This window comes from Alligator mississippiensis, chromosome 7 (assembly GCF_030867095.1).
Source record: "Alligator mississippiensis isolate rAllMis1 chromosome 7, rAllMis1, whole genome shotgun sequence".
NCBI lineage: Eukaryota > Metazoa > Chordata > Crocodylia > Alligatoridae > Alligator > Alligator mississippiensis.
The window spans coordinates 37,580,601-37,607,472 of record NC_081830.1 but is presented as its reverse complement, the minus strand read 5'-3'; the positions used below and the strand labels follow the sequence as shown (position 1 = coordinate 37,607,472).

Genomic DNA, 26,872 nt, shown 5'->3' with positions numbered 1-26,872 from the left:
CAGAGCTTTGGCACGGTGGCAGGAAGGCGGGCACGGAGCGAGCACAGCGCAGGGGAGGGGCTGACACAATTAGGGAAAGAAAAACAGCGGGTTACTGGGAGATCAAGGCCTATCGTAAGGAATGGCGGGGGAGACGCTGATAAGTCTCGTCTTTGCGTGGGAAAAAAATCAGAATTAAAATGGGCCATAAACCGTTATCAGAGCTGGTTCTTAGTGTCAAGCCAGGTTATGCGTTTTTATTCCCATGTTTGCCTTTTACAGGTGTTAGGTAGATTTCCCTTGGGCTTGTGGCTCTCCACTTACACGTCTCTGAGGTAGTTAGTCCACAAAGTGCAAGTCCCCCTGCCTTCGGCCCCACCCTGGGCTGAAGCCATTTACATGCACCTCCTAGTCATTGGGCGACTGATCGGAGTGTAGGTATCACGTATGGATGCTGGGCACTGAAGTGGCACTGAGGGGCTCCATCCGGGGCCGAGCGAGGCAGTGTCCAAACCTGCCTCGGAAGGACCGGTGTGAGCCCTGTGACAAGAGGGTCGCAGTACCCCAGCTGCCCAGCCCTGGCCAATGCTCTGCCTGCGTTGCAGCGGAGCTGGTTTTTACTGAGGGCTGTGCTGAGCCACCCACAACGCTGCACAGCGGGATCCACCGAGAGCCCGGCTGGCCCCGGCCCCGCTTCCGCCGCCGAGGCCGGGGAGGAGGTAGAGCGGGCTGGCGCCGGGCCAAGCCCCGCAGTACCTCTACCCCCCGCCCTCCTCTGCGTGAAGGCGGAAACTACATCTCCCGTAAGGCTGCGGGGTGCTGGGGCGGGCGTACGCATGCGCAAAAAGCCCCCCCCCCCCCCCGGGAGTCTCGGTGAGGAAAGCGAAGACGTGAGTGGCTGGAAGGCTGGCTCCCTGCAGCCGGGGATTGGCTGCGCGCGTGGCGGCAGCGAGTTCCGGAAAGAGGGGGGACGGGGGCAGGAAAAGCAACATGGCGGCGGAAAGCGGAGAAGGGCCGCAGGAGATGATGGAGGGTGAGAGGCCGCCGGCGGGCCCGGCCCGGGGGGAGGGACCCGCGGCCCGGCTAGGCCTCACGTTCGGGGCCGGGGCGGCTGGGCCTAGGGCGAGAGCGAGGCGCTGGGGCAGGACCCGCAGGCGCGGAGCACAGGGTCGGGCGGCCCCGGGCGGGCAGGGCGACCGGGTCCGAGCTGCTTCACCTCCTTGCCCCCACCATCGGCCCCTGATCGTGAGGCCTGTGGGCGCGTCCAGAGGCTTCGCTGATCCCAGCCAAGCCGCAGCCTCTCGGGCTCTGGAGGGGCTGGTAGGGCGAGGAGCAGCCCTCCTTGAAACCAGGGTGGAAGTTGCCAGCCCCCTCTGCGCTTTTTAAATGTAACCATACTAATTCAGTCTCCTTAACCCTTGGATTCGTACTCCATTGATCTAAGAAATGTCCTTTTTCCTCCAGTCTTCTTCCCAGATTGTTGGTTTTAGGAAGATGTGAAGGGAGGAAAAAGTGTTCCAAAAATCAAAGTAAAAACAAGGGGTAAGAGGCCTTTTATTTAAGACTAAACCTTTAATTTAGTAAATTTAGGATCTCTACTAACCACATGGTGGTTCATGTCAGTCTTGGTTGTTGTACCTGCTTGGTGCTCTCTCTTCTGAAAGCAGCCTAAGCCTGCTGTTCTGTATCTCTCACAGTTGACAGGCGGATTGAATCGGAAGAGTCAGGGGATGAAGAAGGGAAGAAGCAAGCAGCTTGCATAGTGACAGACCTCAGCCAGCAGAGCCTGAGAGATGAGCAGAATGGTGAGAATTCAACAGGTATACAGTCAAGTTACATCATCATTGCAGGGAGGGCTTCTCTGTGCTCTATGTAACAAGATGCTTGTACCACTTCAGATGGTTGCAGTGATTTGAAGAGCATCCACTGAGCACATTTGCTTTAGTTAATATGTGAATCTGCCCTGTGATGCTCTATTCTGGAATCCATATTGTGGCACTGCATTCGTTTCCAGTACTTCATTTTAGAGGATCATTTAAGTTACAGGCTGTTGTCATACTTCCATGTTTATCTGTCTCTGCAAACATATTTGACTTTGAAAGAAGCCCTAAGAGTTTAAAGTACTAGTGGATCTCATTGTAGCTCTGTTACTTTTATTGCAGAGAAGTAGCTAACCCCATTATTAATACTAACATACTTTTTATGGCCTTTTTAATTTTGTCTGGAAATATGCGACTTAGCCTGAAACTTGCTAAATTGCTGGAGGGGAAGGCGGCAGATGTTTTCTGGAAGGCTTGAAGTAAATTTGTCAAATAGTTTTTGAGTTGCAAGGCACTTAATTACCCCGATGTAAAATTTATTTTCTGATGGTACTTGTCTAATGATTTCTTGAATCTTTTGGCTCAAAGCTTACCCATTATTGTTAGTTATGAACATTTTGTATTGCTTACACAGCTGTCTGAATTGCCTTGGTCTTGCTTTAATGATTCGTGTGGGAGCTATCAGAGCGGACACCTGCCAACCTCATTTTATATTTCTGGCACGTTTGGTTTTTTTCCAAAGATGAAGAAAAGATGGGATATAATGCAATAAAAGCGTTACCCAAAAGAAAAAAATAGACATTGCTGTTTAGTGTTCAAATAAGAGGCAGCAAAAGACCAGGAACATACTTGCACTTTTTGAGTAGGCATACTAAGGAATTTGAGAGATTATCTGGAAATGAAATAAGATCTCTGGCCAATTCTTCACTGCTGCATAATCATTTCTGATGGATCATTGCCACACCTGATTTGCAGAGTTCATCACATCCTAACATTGTTCCATAAAATTTGCAAAAATATACTCAAAATTAGCAAATTACCAGAAGTGTTTAAAATCTCTTTTTCTATTCCATTTAATCTTTCCATTATGCCTTAACACAGTGGTTCTCAACCCTTTTTGTACCAGGACCCATTTGTAAACATTGATGGCCACGCCCGACCCAGTGCCCCTCACTCCTGACCTGCTGTCCCAGGCCCCAGCCGTCTAGTGTGTGGTGCATGGGGGTGGGGCCCAAGCAGCCACTTGCAGGCTGGAACTCTGCCAGCCTGCAGGGGGAAAGTTACAGCTTCCCACTTTTTTTTTTCCTCTAAAGGGGAATCCATTTTTAAAATTTGTTCATGACCCTTTCATATATTCTTGTGACCCACTTCTGGGTCACGACCCATAGGTTGAGAAACGCTGCTCTAACACAAGGGTGGCCAAAGTGTGGTACATATGCCACAAGTGGTTGTGACAGACTGTGTGTGTGACATGACAGCCTAGGGGGAGGAGAGGTAACAGATCAGGCACGAAGCATGGGAGGAAGTGGAACACAGGACAACAGACTGGGTAGGAAGCTCAAGGGAGGGAGCAGAAAACAAAGCAGCACTCAGGGAGGATGCTGGGCTAACTTATAGCATGTCTGCCAAAAAGATTGACCCCACTACTTTAACACTACATTAATCATGAAACAGCTACATATGTTAACAAGCTTGCAAGATCTATATGTTCTTGCATAAAGCTTGAGCACCATCTAATCAACATGCCTAATAAAACCAAGTAGATTAATCATTCATAAAATTCTTCCACTACCAGCACAGCAAATCACCATGTTTTAATTATACTCTGGGGCTACTATATTTTATATAGTGCTTATTAAGCATATAGTAAAGATTTCAAAAGTAACTAACTGTCCATCAAGTAGCACATTCCTGTTATGCAATAAACCAATGGACCAAGTTCATATTGGATAAATAGATAAATTAGGACCTATGTTTAATTTTTAATTCTAGATTTTTGTTCCATAGCTACTAGAGTTCAGGAAATATTTTAACCAACTAGGACTCTGCCCTAGTAAATTATTTCTGGAATGTTTGCATTAGATCCAACCAGTCAGGGTTTGAGTTATCCAAGGAGAAGGTAAATATGTTTTTTCCATAAGAAATCTTAAGTACAGGCAGCTTAAACAACTGAGCTTTTAGAGAACTAGTTGCATGGGAAATCTAAGACAGAACTATCCAGCTTCTTACTGGCTGCCCCTCCCACCCCCCACAGTTTTCCTAGATGCAAGCTCCTGCTGCACTGTGTAGACAATCAGTTCCACACCTTCCCTTCCTTCCCTCCCTGCTTGGCTGAAGTTCCCTCCGCACTGCTGGCTTCCCTGCCTTCTGGAGAGAGATGGGAAGGGAGCCTGGAGACTCTGGCTGCTACTCAGCTAGACTAATCAGGAGAACTGTAGCTAGGGGGAGCCCAGGGCAGCCTGTGAGCTGCTAGTTCCACTGTCCTGCTCTAAGGAATAGTCTTTGAAGGTTTTCTTAAATCAGTAAGTTGCAGGCAATCTAATAAGCATGAAAAAACCTAAGAGTTAAATATGCAGTTGAGCTTTAATTATGCTAATGTCTGTGGTGTAATAGAATTGCATAACCCAGTAGTTCTGTATTGCAAGCCTCTATCTTCTAGTATATACCTTTTTTCTTCTTTCTGTAGTTTTCTGTAGCTTGTAGTCTGTGGGGGTGCATTAAAATTGTGAAATTTCAGTGTTGGAACAATTTTCTTTTCCTTAAGAAAAATAAAAATAATTTGTGCTAAAGCTATTTGCATATTTTAGTACATAAGAGTAGAATTATACTTTCACTTAATGAATGACTGCAAAAATGTCAGTCTGGGTTTCCATAACTATCTCAGTGTGGGGGGTTTATCACATTTGCTCACTTCAAGTAAAAAGGTACTATTTTTCAACCTGTCCCTTCCAGCCCTAATGTCTATGAAATCTATGAAACCTGCTAACGCTGGATTAGTATTAAGTCTAGTGATGCCTTTTCTAGCCTAGCTGCCATCACTGGTAACAGCAGATTCTGTAATCAAAATATAGTAGCTCTGTTGATGATACATTAGCCAGTATTGGGCATGGTGCTAATCTGAGTGAGGACGGTAAAACCTTTTCTCTATTAGAGTATTAAGATTTGCATATATAAATGCAACAGCCTAATGTAATGAATGCAATTTAAAACTGAACGCTCCAAAGCCAGGAAATACGAAGAGTTATAGTTCCCATAACAATACAGACTCCCCCACAGTTCATATAGAGCATACAGAATTGTTCTGAATCTTTAATCAGTAAAATCCATTGTATGTACAATGTGGATCACTTAATATTGCTATGGGAACCTTAATGTACTTGTACTCCGAAAACTGAATATGTAAAAATGATTCTAGCAGTTCTACTGCCCAAAGATTTCTAAAATTCCAGCCCCGTTGGAAGAATGCACCCTCAAACAGCTTTTTTTTCTTTCTCTTTTTTTTTCAAATAGTTTCCTTTATCCCATTTGGGATGACTTTTAGAACTCTGCCATTATCACTAGAATTCTAAAATCACAAGGAAGTTCTTCCAGTTGATTGTGATTCCCTGAAGCTATGGGAAAGGAGGCCAACTGCTTCTTCTTTGCTGTAACCAAAATGAGGATATACTCAAGGGAACTAGACAGAAAGAATAGAGAGGGTTGCTGTCAGGTTCTTCATATTTCATGGAAAGCTGCTTATTTTAGCTGGCTTGCCCATATACTAGTGACTCTTGTTCTGTTTTTAGGGCTACATAGCTTTAAGTAGCATGACTTCATATTACTGAGGCAACCCAGCGTTGCAAGCAGAAAATACCTCCTGTATTTATTTGTGACTTTTAGTAATTCTGAGGGTTGTCTGTAAATGTGGCATAAACAAAGCAGATGCTGGCATGGTGTGCAGCTTTATTGCTGCTTGATCACAGGCGGATGGGTAGCAAGAGCTGCAAGGCATCAAGCTCTTCCTTGCTGGTGCCAGTAAAATCTCAGCAAAGATGCACAGTAACAGCATTCATATGTAAAATACTGGGAGGAGCAGTTCTCTGCTAGTGTAAGCCATTATCATTAAGGGGATCCATTAAGTAATTAATTGTTTAGAGGTTGGGAGCTAGAAGTCAGACAGTGTGGTTTCTATTTCTGCCTCTGCCATAGAATTTCTGTGTGACCTCAGATAACCATCTAACTCATCTGTCGCTTGGCTTACCCAGCTGTCAAATGGTGAAGTTATGGTGACTTTGTGCAGTTTTAGTAATGTCTGTAAAGGGCTGTCCATCTAAGCACCTCAGGGTAACATATGTATTACCTCTTTGCCAAAAGTATCTGCACCTGAACCGTCTGCACCAAGATATCCCTAAGGGAATGTGGAAGGTTGGAGAGAAGGAGAAATGAGTTTGGAAGTAATACCGGTTCTTGTTAATTGCAGTTATCTATTAATTCTATCACTCTGGTGTTGTTAGCAAATTTTGGAGATTCCCTAGGAGTGGCTTTCTGTACCATGTTCCACGTAGCCAATTCTGATGCTCTTTAACACAGGAAAGTTAATGGAGTGTTGAAGTGGTGAGGTCTTGGATAACAGTTTTCTCAAACTTGGACAGACTGCAGCTATATTGTTGTCTGGCTGTAAATTCAGTTGGGCTGACTTTGTTTCAGCATGATTTGTTTGGGCCATGGCTGTTGGCAGCTTGGCTGCCTTCCTTGCTCTAGTTATTTGCTAAGCATGGACAGCCTTGGCAGTGATAGTGCAGGCTTCCTCGTGCTGCTTTCTACAAATCTGAGCAGCAGGTGGAATTGCAAGGTATTTTATTCCTTACTCTCTACTGAGGCTGCCAACAAGTTTGCTTATTAATGTTCCTTTTGGTAGAGGTTTTGTGACCCCTCTCAGGATGACACCAAAGTTACCCGTTCATTTTGCATTCTGCAAATGTGAGCTTTGGTCACTGCTCGTTTATGTTGCATTTGTATTAAGAGAAGAGAGAGCTGCATTTCACACTCAGATTCCTCCCCCTCGGTTGTTTCTTCCCATGTTGAGTTCCTGAACTATGGACCACTGTAAAAATAAAACGGTGAAGTTAGGTTACAGAAGTTACTGGGATACCAGCAAATCTGCCTGCCAGGCTCCCAGGTAGTTTAAATTCTGTCCAGTCAAAGGCATAGGGTATGGTAATAAATGGATTTACAGGTCTTGATACAAGTATAGAGGTCTGAGTTTGTCTTCCTCTGACTCCTGCTGAAGGACATTTCAGTTTAACTTAGCTGTGTATGGGGTCTGATCATTCGGATTAGGAAGTTCTAGGTGGCTGGATTTGATGCTAGCCGTGTCATGCTTTTATAAGCCATTGGCTATCCAAAACCACACTAGCCCAGTGTGCCAACTAGGCTTAGGGCACAGTTTTGACTGTTAATGCTCTAATGTTGCAGGTCATGTGAGATGTACCTAGGAAATGCATTTGTCTGGTGTAGCTAGATATTAATCATTTAAATGGATGATGGAACCCCTGCCAAGATGTAAATATGATCAAGTGTTACTGAGTTGGGAGGGTGCTAAAAGAGTAAGGTAGCACATAGCAGTGCTGAAGTTGATCTGAAGTCTGGGGGCTCGGCATCTAATTAATGGTCTTTGTAGTTTTCTTTCTGCAATGTATAAGTGGGTTATGCATTTGAAATGGAAATGGTACGTGTTGTGTATCTGTCTTTGGAAATCTAATTAGGCCTGCATGCTGAAATTGATACAGTCAGCTCGCACTCCTCATCAAATGGGAACTGCATATGAATTATTCAGCATCAGCTTATCTGTTAAACCCCACTCCCTCTTGTGCTGTATTAGGAGAAGTGCATTTAAATCCTAGGCTTTCTTCCAAAGCTTTAAAAGCATTTATCAGAACAAGTATACCCGAATCAGTATACATTGTATTTTCATATTGTGGATGTGTTTCTCTACACAGCCATGCAAGATGGTACATAAGCCAGTGACATAAGCGTGTGTTATTTATGAAAGAAGAGAGTAAGGATTGAATTCCTTAAGGGTGGGGCATTGCATTTCTATGTACAATCTGTGTGGACTAGTTCCTCCTTCAGTGCATGGTACTGGATTATCTAAGGGAAGAGAATATTTGAGCAATTATGGATGTTCAGATGATGGAGAATATGCACAAGTAAATCAGTGGGCTTAATGTCAGGGCACTTGGGGTGGGGGGGAGTTCTGTTCAAACCAGAATGACATCCCAATATTAATATTAGCATAGTAAAAGTAATATTATTAATCTGATATTAATCCTTATGCTGTCAAAGATCCACCACTCCTGATTATTTGCCTTTACCAGCTCCATCAAAACTAGCTTGAACTTATTTCTGTTCTTTGCCACACCATTCATCAAGGTAAGAAATTCTTGTTTAGTTGGGGAGAAAGGTGTCCATTCTTGACTAGATGAATGTTAGGGTCGATGAAGTGTTGCCACTGCTATCTAATGAATCGGAGCTTCAAAGCTGTATATTCCTTATCTTCCTAAAGAACATTTGTTTCCCTCTTTCCAACTAATAAATACTGCAGTCTTGTCATCAGTTAACGTATACTATGGATTTCTACTAAACTGTCATCTTCTGTTACAGGAGAAGCAGAGACACCAGTGGACATGGAGACAATTAGCCTGGACCCAGAAGCAGAGGTAATTCCTGTTACACTCATGTGAATGCTATGTGTGTGTGGATGGGGGAGGGAGGAGAGTAGGAAAAGAATGACCAATTCTATGGCAACCTGTCTGATCTGGACAAAGGCAATGATTCTTCTGAAAGTGTTGACTGTTCCATTTTTCTCATACGCTGGTTGAGTTTAAAGATTAGATGTAAAGAGAACTTCTTAATTGGTAGCTAAATTTTTTTTTTGTGACAACTTGGAATCTTGGGATAAACATGGAACCATTTTCAGGCAGAGACAAAGAATAAACAGTTAAAAGCAACAGGATTTAAGCCTTTCTTTTAGATCTCTTTAAGGACCCTGTTTGTTGCAAAATATAGTGCTGTCAACAAGTGTAGGTAGCTACTCAGCTAGCTTGCAATATAGATAAATTGTGCAAGTCTGCTAATAGGGAGATTAGCTGAACCTTGGCAGGTGTTCAATTTCATTTGTTTTTATGGCTTACTCTTAAAAACTGAACAGCTGGAGCTAGGCAGAGCAGATGGTAAATGCATTTCCTCTTCACTAGTGTGGACTAATGGTCACAAAACCATCAAATAATTTGACACAGTTGATGGCTTAAGCTTCAGAGCTACATATCAAATAATTTGACACAGTTCATAGCTTAAGCTTCAGGGTTATATAGCAAAAAGTTCTCTGGTAGGGTGGAGGCACCATGACAAAGTTGTGCAGAGCCGGCTCTGGCCAATAGGATTAATACCTTACCTGCATAAGCTTAAAATGCACTCGGAAAAGCTTTTCCTTCACTTAAATAAACAAAACACATGTAGGATGCTGTGACCTCTACACTGGTTACCAGCTCATATGTTTTCTGCTGTGGAAAGCCCTATACTGGAGCTCCCCTTCATACTTAAGTCACCTGCTAACCAGTTTTGCTAGCTGCTCAAGAGAGTGGTCTTAATGATATACACATTTTATGATCCAAGTCTCCTCCTTTGAAGCAAGGTGCAAGGCTGATCTTTGAAGACAGTGTATGAAGTATGCTTCCAACCCCACAACAGCCAGCAGTGAATCAGATTCTGTTTTCTTTCAGGATGTGGACCTGAACCATTTCCGAATTGGCAAGATTGAAGGATTTGAGGTGCTCAAAAAAGTGAAGGTAAAACTTGTAAGGCCTAGTTAGCATCAGGAGCAAAATAATACCTCTAGGGGTTTAGAACCTTACTTAACAGTTCCTTATACTGTGTTGCATATGAATCCATCTCTGGCTGGGAACCTGTGGAGATTCTAATGTGAAGAAAGTAATATTGCCCCTCTGCTGAGCAGTAGCAGATGATATACTATCGTAAATCATTCCAGTTGCTGAGGAGAGTTTGGGGACAACAACTGGATTTAGACAAGTTCAGCTTGCTTATTTACTAGGTCTGTGTAAAATTTCGGAGGTGTTTCAGGCTGTTTTGGCACCCAAAACACTGAATCCAAAAAGAAACGGAAGACTCCAAAACGTTTTGGAAATGTTTCGGAGAATTTTGGAGTTTCAGAGCCAGACTTGCAGGAAAATGAAAACTAAGAAAAGGGAGGGGGAAGAGGGTGGGAAGCACTGCTCTGATATTGACATCTAGCTCTCTGATTGCTTTCCCCAGCTCTTCCCGGGGGGCGTGGGCCCTGGGATCTGTATGCGGGGCTTCAGCAGGCACAGCCCGTGCCGAGGGCCGCGAAGACTGCAGTGCTGCCACTGGCCCCAGCCTGCAGCAGCAGCCTGCTGAAACCTGGTGCACGGATCCAGGGACCTGCGCCCCCCAAGAACTGGGGAATCGAACCAAGAGCTGGTGGGGAGCGGGTTGATCCCCACTGCCCTGCGTCGTGTTGGGGAGGCTCTGCCATGAGACCCCAGAGGCCCCAATCATTGCTGCTGCAGCCGGTGAGTACGGGGCTTTTTTTTTTTTAAAGCTCCGCACTCACCAGCTGTGGAGCATGCAGATGACAGCATGCTACCGCTGCTGGCTAGGGTCAGCGCCAGCACACGTCTCTCTGGCACAGCCTGCGCTGAGCACCAGAAAGAACCCAGCGCTGGCCCCAGCTGGCAGCAGCAACCTGCTGTCAATTCACACACAGATCCAGGGGTCTGCGCCCCCTGGGAGAGCTGTGGGGCTGTGCCAGACTCTTCCTGGGGGGCGTGGGCCCCTGGGTCTGCACGCGGGATGACAGCATGCTGCCACTGCCAGCAAGTGATACTAGTTTTGCTTTGAACAGTTTGAGGTGCAGTTTCACAAAAAACTTTTCCAGTTTCACAAACAACCTTGCACCTATATCGTTGAAACTTGGCAGGCTTCATGCCCTCGGGGCTACCATCCCTGCAATGTTCATCTGAATTAGGCAAGGAATGACAAAGTTATAGACATTTTAGTGATTCCCCATTATAGCCTATGGCCAAAACACCGAAACAGCATCAAAACTCCAAAACAGATTCAGCCAAATCGAAATGGGACAGTGATCTGAAACACCAAAACGAATCACTGTCCCTCCAAAATGCCAAATCTGAAACCAAAACAAAACAACCATTTTGCACAGCCCTATTATTTACACTTGCCCAGTACTTAGGAATACAGATGCAGGCAATTCCTTTCAGGGATTCAGCCAGATACCATTGCCTGGTTCCCAGAGAGTGCCTTTCTTGGGTTCTGATTAGAATTGACTCTTGAGACAGGGCAAATTCTTGTGCTGCTGAAACCGTTCCCTCTCTACACAGATAGGGGTGCACCGATAGAGATTTTTGGGGCCGATACCAATAGCTGATATATAAGGAGGCATACTGACCGATACTGATCCGATATCTGATACAGCTGCTGTCAGCTGGTAAGTCTGTTGTGGTGGAAGGGGAGGGAAGAGGTGTGGGGGTGCAGATCAACGCCTTTGCGGTGATTGAGGGGGCAGAGGCAGGAACAAGCATTGCCCAGCCAGGGCAGGGCAGGCATGGGACAGTTGGGGCTCAGGGGAGGGGGTGGCTCCTGCTGCTCCTTGCACCCTGGGAGGGCAGGGGGGCATGTACCTCCAGATCTGCGTGGCACAGGGCGGGCTGCAGCTGCAGAGTGGAACTGGAGCCAGCGCTGCACAGCTCTTCTCACTGGGCTTGGAGCGGGCTCCAGCAGCACTGGGAAGAGGCTGCAGCCACCTCAGATTTTGCTGCAGCTCTGCTCCGAGCCCTGTGCCACCACCAAGTGCAGCCCCAGCTGAATGCCCACCTCCATCCAAGCACCGGGAAAAGCCACGGACGCACTGGACAGTGGTGCAGGGCTGGGAGTGGAGTTGCGGTGAAATTTGGGGTGGCTGCAGCCTACTCCCAGCGCCTGGTGAGAAGAGGTGCACAACTCTGGCTCTGGCTCCACAGCTCCAGCTTGCCCCGCACCACACAGATGTGTAGGGGGCAAGCTGTGCCCACCCCTCCCCCACCCTCCCAGAGTGCAAGTAGTGGCGGGAGCCACCCCCACCCCCCAAGAGCTGTGGCTCCGTCCCACACCCGCCACGCCCTGGCTGGGCAGCACCTGTGCCTGCCTCTACCCCTGACCCTTCCCTCATCACAGGGGCATTGATCTGCCCTCCCACATCCCTTCCCTTCCCCCTCCCCTTCTCACTTACCAGCTGGAGGCAGCTCTCCACACTGCCAGCTCTGCTCCGTGCTGTGCTGCATGGGCATTTATCAGCCAAATTATCGGCCCCATCGGGCCAATATCCAACACAGACAATTTTCTTTGTATTGGTACTGATCCGATATCAGACCGATTATATCAGTGCACCTCTATACATAGACTTGTGTAAAGACAGACTAATACTACTACAGATACTTTTTCCAAGTTTTAATATTTATTAAGGGAAAAAGATTGAAAGATTATGGTCATGGGCAAACTAACAAGACAAGGCTGTCTTAAGCCCCACCCTCCTTTGCTTCACAGCAAATTGTTCCATGTTCATGCCCTGTGTTTAATACTGCTGCCCAGTGGTATCTGCCATAACAGTAGTGTTCTAGGGCCGTGGTGCTCAACACCTAGCCCATGGGCCAGATCCAGCCTGTGGTGCTGTGCCTCCTGGCCCGCAGGGCTCCCCATGGATGCATCGGGAGCCCTAGGCCCTGTACACTGGATCCAGTGCCCAATCTCAGCGTGCAGGGCTGGGCGGGGGCAGTGCTGGGCCCTAACACTTAATTCGGCTGTGGGGGCAGTGCCAGACCCCCGTGGCCTTGTCCCTGTATGCAGGAGTGAGGGGGGACCGCCTGTAAAATTCTGTAGGAAAATGTACCAAACAAATATGTACTTTTTACAGCGCAGTAAGAGTTCTGTCTGATGTCTGTGAAGTCAGACTTACCTGTCCTTACTCTGTAAGTCAGTGACATAGTAAAATCCTTTAAACCAGGGGTTGGTGACCTTTTAGGAGCAGTGGGCCAAATTAATAGGTCCAGGTCATAACAGAGGATGCCACTTCTCTCCCTTGCCATTGCCATCCTTAGCTGCCAGCAGCCCAGCTTCACGGGCCAGATAGAATTGCTTGGTGAGCCAGATCTGACCTTTAAGGTGTAGGTTGCTGACTCCTGTTTTAAATGAGCTAATAGAAACCAGGCTTCCGTATCTGTGTCTAAAATTGTTCCCTCAGCTCTGAATCCTGCAATCCTAGAAGCCATGGCCTAAATTTCCATCAGCTTGTGGTGTTAGTTAATTGGGTGGCTGTGGTATCTGTTCCATGTGCTCTTTTTTTAACATCATATTTGGAATAGACCTGCTTCCTACAAGAGCAGAAGAAGCAGATATTTCCTCCTTTTTGTGGTAACATGGGTGCACTCTGAAAAGTAACATGATAGTTGTTGGAAGAGTGGGCCCATGCCCTGGCATTCACAGATGCATATTTTTCTTGCAAGCTTGTTTTTAATGATGTTGTTGTTTTATGATAATTTCTTCCCAACTCTCAGACTCTGTGTCTGCGTCAGAATCTGATTAAGCAGATTGCGAATCTGGAACAGTTGCAGACTCTCCGAGAGCTGGATCTCTACGACAATCAGATTCGAAAGATTGAGAACTTGGAGTCCTTAACAGAGCTTGAGTGAGTATCCAGTTAAGGTGGGATACCAAGGTTGGGTGAAGAATTAAACAAGGTTGCGAGTCCACAGGCTTCCTGCAAAGTGGCTTCCTGGCAACACACATCCATTGAGAGACCCTTTTTTTAGAACTGAAAACTGAATGACACATGTTGTGCCTACTTTGCTTTTGGTTTTCTGTGGTGGTCCACTTGGGTGCTACAACTGTAGAACAACTGGTGTTCTTTAAGGTAATTTAGTTCCTGCCAGAACATGGCTTCCTTGTTCAAGAGTCTGTTGATGGCATGCAACAACTTATGGTTTGAACCAGGAGCACCATGCATAGGCTACTGGATTATTGCACAGCTGCAGTGACCTTCAACATCATGCACGCACAGCTTAACCTTCCCTTGCTCTGTAGCAACAACCAGTATTATCTACTATTTCCGTTATAGAACCAGCTAAAGGCTTTTAGTCAGATGAAGGCCCCCCTGTGCAAACACAGAGATCCTGCCCTGAACTGCTGCTCATCTAATTAAGGCAGAGGAGGAGAGGAGTAGCATCCCCATTTTCCATGACTTGCCCAAGGTCATGTTGGAAGTCCACGACAGAAAATTTAACTCAGTTCTTCAGAGTCCCCATCCAGAGTCTAAACTGCAAGCCCAGCATTTCTCTCCAAGTCTGAGTTCTGCTCTATTTTCCTGGCCAGAGTAGGCAGGGCCTTACAAGAAGCAATGCATTTTTGGGGTAGTGAAGATCTGCTTTATTAAACCCGAGTGTAAAACCCTCCTCTGGTAGTGACTGTGCAGTGTTTTAGGGGAGGCCTTGGACTAACTTGTTCTGGGAGAATTCTCACAGGTGTGCTGGGTCAGGAAAGGCATGCCAGAATAGCACTTCTCAAATCAGAGGCTGAAAACTGTCCTGTCCTCATAGTTGGGTTGGATTTGAGTGGTGATGTGACAGTGGAGAAAAGTGGTGCCAGTTGATGTAGGTCAGTGTCTTTTACATCCCATGGGATTTTTTTTAAGTCTGTATTGACTGGACAAGCACTTGGCTGGGGTCATATGACCCCAGCGCTCTTTCCTGCCCAGGGTAAGGGGGCCGGACTCGATGATCTGTTGAGGTCCCTTCTGACCCTAACAGCTATAAAACTATGACTCTTATGTGATAAAATGAATGCTATTTCTGACTGTTACCCAGTTGCCAACAAAGTGGTTTGGCTCCCCAGCAAATACATTTTGTTGAGGTTGTTGCCCAAGTTCCCTTTCTTTGGTCTCCCTTCAACTTTTGCCCTGGATTGAGGAGACATTTGTTTGCTTTTTCCATGCCAGGATCCTGGACATCTCATTTAACATACTGCGACGCATTGAAGGACTAGACCGACTCACCCAACTAAAAAAGCTGTTCCTTGTCAACAATAAAATCAGCAAAATTGAGAACCTGAGCAGCCTACAGCAATTACAGATGTTAGAGTTGGGATCCAATCGAATCCGGGTGGGTAGCAAGCATGTTGTTTGTTTTGCCTTGCTGTCTTCATCTAGTTTGTGGTAGGATGGGAAGGATCTGGTAATATCTGGCTAGATGCAGTTTAGAGAGCTGCATGTGGAAGGGGCAGATGTGCACTCATTGTCTGGAGAAAAAGGGGGATAGTTGTAATATCTGCTTCTGCAATAGGTGGAAAGATTTGAGAGGACTGAATTAATTCCAGGCCCTATGTCATTGTCCACTTGCTTGTCAGAGGTTGATCAGCCCTGTCTCCAGGTGTGGGGTCATTCTCCATCCTGCAGAAGAGGTAACTGCTCCTGTCTTCAGTCTTGGTTTGGATAAGAGACTGGAAAGTTCTGCTGCATGTAAACTGTCTTGAAGCAATGTTTGAAATGGCTTTATCAGTTTTAGACTCCAGTGAATGTATACAAGTAAATTAGCAGAACAGAGTAGTGTAGTTCACTTATCGGCTTTTTACGTCTTTTACTGTGAACCTAATTTTTAGGACCGTGTCCAGCCGATATAATACCTAACTGACATAGACATCCACAATGCTTCTTTAAAATCTTATCTTCAGTGAGCCTTTTTGTCCCTTAAAGGGCAGCACACATTGGGAAAAGATTATGGGAATGTTGTTTGATTCCATCTCTGTAAGGAGTTCATGATGATCCAGGGTAGTCCTCATGACTTGTGGAAAGCTCTAAAATGACAATGATGGGTAGACAAAACTCAGCTGTAGTTATCTCTTACCCTCTTCACACTCCTAAGGAAGGGATTTGGTCATCTTGGTGTGTGCTTAATTAAAATTTAGGATTAGGTAGTTGAACCTGGGTTGAGGCCAACATGTAAACAATGCTGGTGTTTGGGTGGGTCAGAGAGGAAATCTGAAGTGTCTTCCTCTTTCTGAGGTTCAAGTTAATGGGGCTGTTGGAGGTCTGCAGATACAAGGAATGCACCTGCATAGTCATAAGGCTGGTGTTTTCTCTCTTGGCCTCATATCCGTGAAGTTTGGCCCCTTAAAGGTTCAGGTTCAGCTCATTGGTTTTATTTGTAGTTTTATGTTATAATTGCATGCTCTTAATCTATGTTAAGTGTAATTGTGTTCTGGAGTCTTTAGCACAGTGTGTGTGCCTATGTATGTAGTGCCCATTTGCTGAATAACTGTTAGTTCTGCTCTTTAATGACTCCACAAATCTCCATGTGTTTGGAAAGGCAAAAAATATGCTCCCCCAGCTGATGTTTTCCTTCTGATGTGCACAAGAAAAGCCTCTAAACTGGTCAGGCAGATTCATATGTCTTTTTTTCTGGAGGCAGGCACTGTGCTCAGGTATCCATGTTTCTGTTCTATAATCTAATTCAGTTTATATCTGTTCTCATTTCTAGTTTATCCTGCAGTCCATGATTTGGTAAACTACAGTGAGAATCAGTCATGAAAGAGACTCTCTGTTTTATAACCTGAAACAGATGTAAAAACATTCACATCATGCTATTAATTTTCTGCTTTCAACTAGGTTTGGGATTTTTTTGTTTAACCCATATGGTTTTCCTGACCTTAGGGCTTACTGTTAATTGAAATCTGGACAATTTCAAGAAAGCCAAGTACTCTTTCCTCTTCCTAGTGATGCATCCCTCACCTGCTGCTCTGTGAAAGATCCACCTGTTAACAAGGAAACTGGAATTTATGGAAGTTCTGTCACATGCACAAGGCAAACAATATGAAATAGCAAGACTTTCTCTCATCTAGCAATTATAGGAGCCTTTCTAAGTACCTGTATCAATAATACGTAGAGAAACTTCAGACTAAAGAGAAATATGCAAGTTGACAGTATCCCTCTAACCCAGCTTCTTCTGCAAATCAGCTGCTGTGCTAAAGGGTGCAAATGAAAATGGAGTTACTGATAGACTTTTGCATTATAAGCTCTGTAATAGCACACTTTTCTTCAGCTAACTGGGTACTATACACATCTCCCTACCTTGTCGTCTGTCTTTGACTGAACACAAGAGCATTGTGCTTCCTTTTAAAGTGGATGTATTTGTCTTCAGCACTGAAGCAGAGCCCAGGATCTTCCCTTTGGGGAATAATTCCATAGCTTGGGAGCTTCAGTCAGCATTATGATTGATGATCTTTGACTTTGCTTAGACAGGGAAAGATTATGTCCACAGGACACCTAGAAAGAAAGATCCATTCTTGTTATAGAGGCAAAAATCCAGCAAGCTGAATATACATGTATGTAGGGATCTAATCTAGGTTTGGTAGGTAGATAAATGGAGGTTATATCCCATATCCATGTCTGTTTGTCTTCTACTACCTAGGAATTCTTTAAGTGACTGAGGGCAAGTATAAGGAAGTGATTGAAGGCAACTAAAACCTTTTAGTAGCTTTTTGTTTGCAGTCTAACTTGAGGTATGTGCTTTACAGCTAGACAGATCCCTAATGTAAATGTAAGGGTTGAAGGCATATGGTCCTCTGAACTTTCTCTTTTTAACAGGGCCTTCTCTATATTTTGCTTGGAAATGGGGATTTGCTGACACGCTAACACAACGTCATACATTAGAGCTAAAGCATGAGCCCTGGAACTAGCAAAGAGACTAATACAGTCTTGACTCCTGGCGTAGAGTTCATAACTTTTTGGAGGCGCAAGTAAAATTGTGTTCAGTCTGTCCATATTATGGTAAAAATGGACAGGAAGTTTTTTACTTGCACTGGTAAATCTTCACATTGAATCTTATAAGTTAGAAGTAAAAGAATCATAAAGCATATGTCTGTATTAACTTAATTTCCCAGCTCAGGTCACATCTACATCTATTTTATAATATTCTTGTTAGAATATAGCAACTCATTGATTCTCTCTCATTGCTTTAAGCAGATGGATTTTATTTGTTTGGTTGTTGGTTCTCACTTTTCCCTAAGTCCTAAGCATGGTCTTCCCCATTGCTACAGCAGGAGCTGCCAGTGATGGACAAAACTGGCACCTCTCACTGCTGTCTGCACCTGGTGAACTGTACTGAAGTAGGCTATTTAAAACATCCCTGAATCTAGCAGTGGCTTTCCTGTAGAACCTGTTCATCAAAAAAGTCAATCCCCACCTCCCTACTCTTTAAAGGATTCCCTACACTTCCCCTCTTTCATGGTCTTCTCTCTGCTATTCTTGCTGTTTTTGCTTTGCAGGAGGGGGCTGGACACACCTATCTTTGGAAACAAAGTGTGTGCTTCATTTTGTCACCCACGGGGAGATCTTCACTCCCTGCCATCTAGGGCTGAGGACAAGTTCTGCATTTAAATCACAGTGCCACAGGTGGTACTTGTAGTGGTAAGGCTTAGCATCTACACAGCACCTCTGTCATACAGGAGTATTTAAGGTAGAAGAGCATTATTGCTACTCATAGTAGGGGAACTGGGGCACAGAGAGAGTTCTGCCCGCACAGTCACTGGCAGGATTAGGATTTGGGAGTTCCTCTCTCTTCCCCTACTGGATTCTCTCTCCTAGACCATGCTGCTACTTATACTGCTCTTGGCCCAGGAAACAGGCTTCCCCTTGGATGTTTCTGCAATGTGCAGAAATTTACAAGCTTGTGACTCTCCAGAGCAGAGCAATGGCTGAGAGCTGTAGCAACCCTTGCTATAACATGTTCTTTACAATGCCAAACACCATAGTTTCCAACATCCTTTCTTTTAAAACTGATTTCCATTCTTGTTGCAGGCAAGTGGAGCCAGTCCAATATGTTTGTCTCCTGAAGTCGTTTATTGCATTAACAAAGTGCATTTTCTAAATGCATTCTGCTCTCTGTTTGCTCTTCGTGAGCTGGGATAATGGCTTCTCCATTCTGACGAATTGCCCATCAGACTTAAGTTTCTTTGGGAGTTATAAAGAGTAATGTGAACTTCAACAGAAAAAATGCATCTCTCTATAGACCGTCTGCCCTTTCCCCAGGTGAGGGTGCCAACTCTGCTAATGTTTCTGATGTCTCGGGTTGCTCGTCTGCACACTCCAAGGTGGAATACATCTCAGTCCCTGGGTATGAGTTTTCCGATTTGAATAATTATCATTTTACAACTCCACAGATCCAGAAGAATGGAACGTGTGTGGAATAGGAAACTTGTTTGCTGGCTCTGTATCTTCCATCCTCAATTTTCTCTTTTAAAGCAGATCTCTAGTGGTGTCTAGGCTGGGGTTGTATTGGTACCTGAATTAGTAACATTGCCTCCTCTGGTTGTTTTACAGGCAATTGAAAATATTGACACACTGACTAACCTGGACAGTCTGTTCCTGGGGAAGAACAAAATCACCAAGCTCCAGAACTTGGATGCACTGACAAACTTGACAGTGCTCAGTATACAGGTATTGGTCCTACTTGGGTCTTTCCATTCCACCTGCACAAAGGAAGACATGAATTGCTGCATGAGTTAAAACAGCACCTGCTTCAACAAGTCTGCACTTCTCTTGAGATATTTTTTTTTTATCCTAAGAACTCTGACATCCTCTGTGCTTAGTACCTTGTTTTATGTCCCTTGAAACTGGCCCTCTAGTCCATGCATCTGATAATGAGTGTCATGCTTTGGGGATGAGTGAAATACTTCTGCATTCCCTGCTGAAATTCTGTTTACAATTTTTTTTTTTTTTTTTAGTAATATTAGTAAATTATAACAGGTCAGGCTTCACAGCAGCAGTAGACAGAGGATTAGTTTCTGCAGCATTATAAGGATTGTCTACTGGACTGTGCTAAATGAGTTTACCCTTTCTGAACTGGTACTAAGTTTTATATTTTCAAATGTAGCGCTAATAAAATATTGGTTTGTGTACCTTATGGTCTTTTCCCCACTCCAAACATGGTATAATAACCATGTATGTTCTAGTTAGAGGGGCAACAGTCAGTTTATAGATACAGAATGTTTCACTATGTATTATAACTCAATGGTACATATGATGGACATGTAACAGCATGTATTGGGTGCATGTTTATAATCAGTGCAGCCTCCCTTCCATTGGTTTCATAAAATGGAAATCTAAAATGAGCAGTAATCCAGTCCTTGCTTAGTGTACTAAAGAGTCCAAATGGAAGGTATTCATGTGGCTGCAACCGTTATAGGGAAGAGGAGAGTCGGGGACACTGGCTTCTCCGGAATTTACAAATGTCAGTTCAGAACCAAGCCCTTCCTCTCCACATGGCTTTTTCTTTCCATCTGCATTATCCAAATCACAGATGGCCAACCTATTGCACCCTTGCTCCAAGTGGCACTGGCAACCTCTGTGTGTGGCTTGTAGCAGATTGGGGAGGGGGCAGGGAACAGAAAGCAGAGCAGTGGATCAGGCAGGGGAAGGGGATCAGAATAGCTCTCGGAGATGGCACAGGGCTTAAGTTGTGGCATGTCTAACAAAAAGGGTTGGCCCTTGCTGAGTTATAGACTTCATAAACATGAGAATTCCAACAAACATAAGAACTTATGCTGGTTTCATTGGTTCTTCACTGGGTGACTCTTGCTTCTCTAACATTTTCAGAGCAATCGCCTAACCAAGATTGAAGGTCTGCAGAACCTGGTGAACTTGCGTGAGCTGTATCTTAGCCACAATGGCGTAGAAGTCATTGAGGGACTGGAGAACAATGTGAGATTCTTGTTGACTTTCATTCAGCTTCTTTCTTTAGGAGACCCATAGAAAGTTGAGCCTCTTGAAAAATCTTGGTTCCTTACCAACCATAATTTAAAAATAGCCTGGAAGGCTGAAACCTCTTTACTTCTGCTGGAGCACTTGCGTGCTAGTTGGAGTCAAGGGTGGACTGTTGGAAAGGGCCAGTTAAATTAATTGCCTTGAAACACCATGTAACAGCGTGGCTACTAGCTACCTGGGTGGAAGGTATAGCTAGCTAAATTCTGGGTAAAAAGCAGAATTGTCAGCAATAAGTAGCCCATGAGTCTTTCAATAGAGGCATCAAGATGACTGCTGTTGTCTTGGGTCCATGGGGGCAGACCTTTCTTTGTGACTTTCTTAATCACTTTAATTTCTGTATTTCTGGCTTGGATTGCTGTAGTGGACAAGCCCATAATGTGTGTTTTTGCCCGTTTACCGTCAGGTGGCACTGTAGAACAGGGGAATTAGTGATTTAGTTGATTCCCTGAATATGCAAGACCAGAAATAAATCTGAAACTTGTGGGCTTCTTAGTGCAAAAAATTCCAGTTTTAAAGCTGGCCACATGAGAGGCTGCTTCGGTCACAATTTCAGTAGATTCCCAAACTTTCTATTTGAAACATGCGATTCCTTATCTGAAGATGGGGGTGTCAAACATATGACCCACAGGTTGGATCTAGTTTGCAGAGTTGGGTCATCCAGCCTGCGGCCTTGATGGAAAAAAGGTCCTGCAGCAGCAGGCAAGCATCTGGGTGAGACTCACGGTGTTGAAGCCCCAGCAGAACCACGGGAAGAAGCCCAGCATTGCGGGTGCTTGGCTGCCACTGTGGGAACATGGTGCAGTCCTGGGCTTCTTCCTGCAATGCTGCTGGGGCTCTTGCCCAGGGGCTTGGCTACCCCCATGAGAAGAGGCCATGTTGCTTCTGGGACTCCAGCGCTACAGCTCTCATGGACTTGGCTACCAAGCATCTGGGCAAGAGCAGTGGGGCTGGAGTTCTATCAGTCCAGCCACTATGGGAAGAAGCCCAGCACTGCCACCTGTTTCCATGGCTGCAATCAAGTGCCCATGCTGCTGGGCTTCTTCCTGGGGTCCTGGACTGGCCACAGCAGGCATTAGCTTGATCCAGCATGGAGGGAAAAGGGTCTGTACACCCAGTCTGCCCTGCAAAGCCAGCTTCATGCTATCCATCCTTCTTGTGGTCTGGTCCCACATCATTGTTCTGGTCTATGGGGCCAGGCAAGTTTGATACCCCTGTCTTAAGGTATTACAGGAAATGCTTGATCTTCAGGAGGAATTGGTTCATCTGGAATTATTGACCAAGTAGCAGTTGCCTTCATTTGTTTGACTTGGCTTCTAGGTACTTGAGAAGCTCTCATGTTAAGACTTATCTTCTCTGTTTAAAAAAAGTATCTTCTCGTATTGCATGTATAATCTCTCTGATATCCAGATGGTTCATAGCCCTAAACAGGGATTGGCAGCCTATGGCCCACAAAGGAATTTTATCTTGGTACAGTGGGTGGAATTGGGGCTACATGGTGGCAAGTCACAGGTGGTGGTTCACCTTTGATCAGGCTCCATTAATTCAGCCCATCACTGCTCGAATGCCCCTAACCCCTGGTCAAGGGCAATCCTGGCCCAATTAGCTGCTGTACAGTATAGGCATTCAAACAGCAGGCAGTGACATATTACTGGCTTCTAATATTTAGTCCTGGGATTCAAACGGGATAGAGGAGGAGGAGAAGAAAATCAATCTAAAGTTTTTATTTGCTTGCTTTAGAATAAACTTACAATGCTGGACATTGCATCCAATAGAATCAAAAAGATCGAAAATATCAGCCATCTAACAGAGCTCCAGGAATTCTGGGTAAGTGCAGGCCTTGTTGAAATTAATATCCATGCACAGATACTCATGTTGAAAGAAATCCCTTTTCTTGACAGGGAGTTTCAGGGAGGTTTTAAAAGGCTCGGTTGTACATATCTTAGATTTTAGGTTCACTCCTCCGCAGATCTCAGTGGACTGTTCAAGTCCTCTCTTTACTCTGGTGACAAGGTTTTAAGGCCATCTTCCCCTAACTGCCCAGCTGAAGGGAAGTAATTACGTTACCATACATTAAATTAATTTTGCAGTTTTTAGTAGTAGTACACCCATAATTCGGGCCCTTCTCTCTAAGGTAGAGATCCAGCTGGTGCAATCCTGACTGTGTTGGTTATGAAATGCAGAGTCTAGCCTTGCCCTAGGGTGTTGCACAATTCCACTTTTCTGTACGTTAATGTGGCTGTGTAACAGGAAAAGTTGGTACAAGGGACTTTAGGGCAGTGGTGAGCCAAAGTCTGTTAAAAGTGCCAAGTCAGTCTGCTCTGTTCCTTGAAAACATTAGCTCTCTTTTGAGGTAGTTCCATTCCTGCAGGCTAGTTTAATAAGGAGCTGACTGTACTTTGTGGTATCCTGGACCATTAAGCTCTTCCTTTCCCCTTTTAGTCTAGTAGGAAGTACACAAAGGTTGAGCAGAGGAGCACACACAAGCCCCTGGATTCTCAGTATTACAGCATCCATGTTGGAAGCTGTGTCACAGTCTGCACATTTGCCTAATAGCAGCAGGCCTTCCTAGGAAATCTCCAGCTCCCTAATGGAGGTGCCCAAGACATCAGAGTTTTGATTAGTGCTTGCTCTAATTTAATCTTCCTTTGGAGCTTTTCACCATTGAAGACTTTGGACTGGGGGTTGGCTTGCAGGACTGGAAAAATAGTTGGAAATGATATCAAGTAGGAGCCCAGTATCTTGGCTGCTTGTATTGTTCTCTTCCGGTCCTTGAATATGAGCTGGCAGACAGCATCAGTCAGACTTATGCTGCCATCTGGGCTCATTCATGCTAATGTGAGCTGCCTTTTATATATCAAGGAGCTTGGGCACCCTGCCTAGTGTGACATCTTTAGTCCTGAAAGCATAGCAGTGCAGGTTGGCTTGGTATGCAGTGTGGCTTGTCATTCCTCACAAGTTTCTGAAATCTTCCCATTGAACTGAAAGGGGAGAGTGGGAACATTCACCAGGCATTTTGCTCCCATAAGAAAGAGCTACTGCTCAAAGGAGGGAAGGAACCTAATTCTGTACGATTCTGACATTGCAAAGAGTCCATTGCTAGAGTAGGGAACAGTGTCTTGGTAAACCTCTGTTCAGACATCAGTTCCTTTCTCCAGCACATTCTCCAAAGTACCCTCCCACTTTACCCTTTCTTGAATTCCATTTCAACATGTCTGTATCCTTTGTGATGAAGAGAACAGGCCAGAATTCCCTTCAAAGCACTTCAGCCTTGTTCCTACCTCAGTTACAGTTTTCCTGAATGTGGAGTGAAGCCTAATTTAATGAATTCCTGTACCTAAGAGACAGGATCCCAGACCTTGCCAGTGCTGTAAGCTGCAGGCATATCGTACATCAGTTTGTTAGGTAGAGAAAAGTGGCAGACAGAAGCAGATCCAGGACTGTACAAAAGAGGGTGTGGAAGTAAGAACTGGCATTGTAAGGGTGGCTGCATCCCCATCCCCAGCCTCTGTCGTCATCTCATCCCTCCCCTGCAACCTTTGTCACTGGGGTAGGCAGACCATAGCATGGGAGCTGCAGGTGGAGACTCTTTTAAAGTCCTCAAAACAAGTAAAAATTCCTTCTCCTTGCTCAGAGGCCTGTCTGTCCCCCGTCCCCCCTTCCTCCTGATGCCACTGTCCTGGGGTGGAGGGGAGCTCTAGAGCTGCTGCAGCTAGGTTGCATGGGGTCTGGTCTCAGCAGCAGCAACAGTGGGCAGGTAGCTTCCACCTCCCTGTGCCTGCCTGCAGCTGGTGGGAAACACCCAAGGAGACCAGACAGGGAGAGGGAACCTGCCTGTCCATTGCTGCTACTGTTGTCCCAAGCTGAGCCCAGCCCCTGTACAGCCCAGCAGGAGCAGGACAGAAGCTCCCTTCACCCCTGGGACAGTGAGGACAACAGCAGAAGACAAGGGAGGAGATGGATGTGCCTCTGAGCAAGAAGGGGAAGGGAGGTGGGAAGGAATGCTCATCTTCGGGGAAAGTCTCCAGATGCTAAAAAAAGTCTCCAGATGCTGCTTCTGCCCTGTGGTCAGAAAGGGATGTATGGCCATGCTGCTGCAGCCCCCTGGATCTGCCCTGTCTTACTGAGATTGTTCATACAGTACTAACAACTTGGCAAGGTGGAGAAGAACTGGTCCTATATTAGATGGAGCTGAGACAAGAACTACGGTCGCCAGAGTCCCAGTTCTGTGCTGTATCACAAAACCAATCTTTACTGAAACACGGCCCCTCATGTTAGTGCAGTCTTCTTTCCCTGGGCTCCCTGAAAGAAGGCATCTCAAGGAAGCAGACTGTGAGGTTGGAGAAGAAACTGCAGTTTGGGGGGTTGCAGGGAATTCAGTGCAGTTGACTTGCTTACCTGAGATGAAGAGGAGCAGTGCCTTGCAGAAGGCCAGGTCCCATATCTTGAGATTGAGGATGTTGCTGCTGTATTAATTTCATCTGAAGTTTCAGGCTCTGCTGCCAGGAGCAAAAGAGAAGTGAAGCCCTCATGTCCACGCTGAGAGCAGTGGGGCCACATGGCATGCTCCTCATTTTTAGCTCCCACACCACCCCTTCCCCCCTGGAATTCTGTTTGGATTCTGACCATGGGTGCAGTGCTGATGCTGTTTGGCATGCTTGCACCCTCACCTCTTTGCCAGCTCAGGGGCAGAACATTGCTTTACTGCAAACAGTTTGCAGTAATCTGCCAGGGCTCCCTGTGCTGTAGAAACCATCATGCTTTCTCACTGGAGTATGTTTTGGTGAGCAGTATTTGAGAGAGCTGTCACAGATCAGTAAAGTTCTGTTGCAGTGCAGAGGTGTGGGCTTCAAGGCACTTGCTTCTGGCTCCAATCGTATCTGAGCAGATAATAGATCAGTGGTTCTCAAACTTTTTGGACTCAAGGCACCACGCATTAGACTCAAGGTGACCCTCCATAACTTTTTAATTGAATGGCACCCAGTTAAAAAAAAATAATTGTATATATTGTGGCGCTTACCTCCTTGCAGAGGGCCTGTGCAGCGGGATGGAGAATCATCTATGCAGGGGCAAGCCTGACCTTGTGTTTATCTCCTCACACCTTGCAGCACCCTTCAAAAGATCTGGTGGCACCCCCAGTTGCCCTGGCACCCTTTGTTGAGAATGACTGGCATAGACAGTGTACAGGTTTGTGCCTCACCTTGTCAGGCAGGAGTACTCTTTTTGAAAATAATAATTTAATGGAGAAAGCCTGAAGCCCAGAGCTTCAGATTTTTTTTTTATTTTATTTTTTTTTTATTTTTTTTTTTGATAATGGCTTTTGGGGACAAATTAAAGAAATAAAACCTAGGGGTTAGATGTAGGAGGGTGGAGAAAAATCTTGAAGGAAGGGATTCAAGCCTGCAGAAGAACTGAATGCTACATGGAGTGAGATGGACAATCTGTGAACAAGGGCATTCTGCAGAGGCATTTCCATGGATCTTGCCCAGCTTCCCTATTAGACAAGGTTTGTTTCACCTCTAGAGTAAAGTCAGTAGCTAGTATTCCAAAGAGGGTTGTGATGGATGTTGAAGAATAGCTATGTTGTAGAAGAGTCAGCAGCAAGGTTTCCGAAGATCAAATAGTGTCAGGCCTTTTCAGCTGGGTTTCACCAGTCTGCTGTCACAGCCTATCGTATCTGTCTCCCAGTTTTAGATAGCGGGTAGTGCCTTGTAGGCAACCTCTTGCTGTGCTCTCACTAATGAGGCTTTGCTGAGAGTGTTCGTGTGTGTGTGTGTGTGTGTGTATGTATGTTTGTGTGTGCCCCACAGATGAATGATAATCTCATCGAGAGTTGGAGCGACCTGGACGAGCTGAAGGGAGCCAAGAATTTGGAAACTGTGTATCTGGAGAGAAACCCCCTGCAGAAGGACCCTCAGTACCGACGCAAAATCATGCTGGCCCTCCCTTCCGTCCGGCAGATTGATGCCACGTTTGTCCGGTTCTGAATCTTCCACTATCCTCCTTGCCTGCCTTCCTTGGAGAAATGTCCCAGCTGGGTTTTTTATCCACTTGCCACTCCCCAAGACTTCAGTACACTGACACTTACAGAGCAAATGGCCAATAAAAGCACTGAATACCAGGTCTTGTGTATAATGCACTCTCTTGTTGTTTTGGAAATATTATTACTATTATTAAATCTTAACACGTGACGTTT

The 26,872-nt window shown here is 45.3% G+C and overlaps 1 protein-coding gene across 5 annotated transcripts; it reads left to right on the top strand.

The window, feature by feature from the left end:
* The first annotated feature begins 903 nt into the window (after positions 1–903).
* On the top strand, positions 904–26,872 carry PPP1R7 (protein phosphatase 1 regulatory subunit 7). 5 transcript variants are annotated; one of them, XM_019499847.2, is made up of 11 exons: positions 904–1,012; positions 1,677–1,799; positions 8,442–8,497; positions 9,560–9,625; positions 13,424–13,554; positions 14,860–15,022; positions 19,237–19,353; positions 20,512–20,616; positions 22,417–22,503; positions 25,707–25,863; positions 26,487–26,573. In XM_019499847.2, exons 1-11 carry the CDS (start codon positions 970–972, stop codon positions 26,492–26,494), a joined length of 1,056 nt encoding a protein of 351 aa, XP_019355392.1. In that variant the 5' UTR covers positions 904–969; the 3' UTR covers positions 26,495–26,573. The 5 variants fall into 5 exon arrangements, with proteins under 5 accessions (XP_019355392.1, XP_019355394.1, XP_019355393.1 ...); XM_019499849.2 differs by having other exon boundaries at positions 25,785–25,863; positions 26,487–26,553; XM_014596935.3 differs by lacking the exon at positions 25,707–25,863 and adding an exon at positions 1,444–1,521 and having other exon boundaries at positions 955–1,012; positions 26,487–26,872.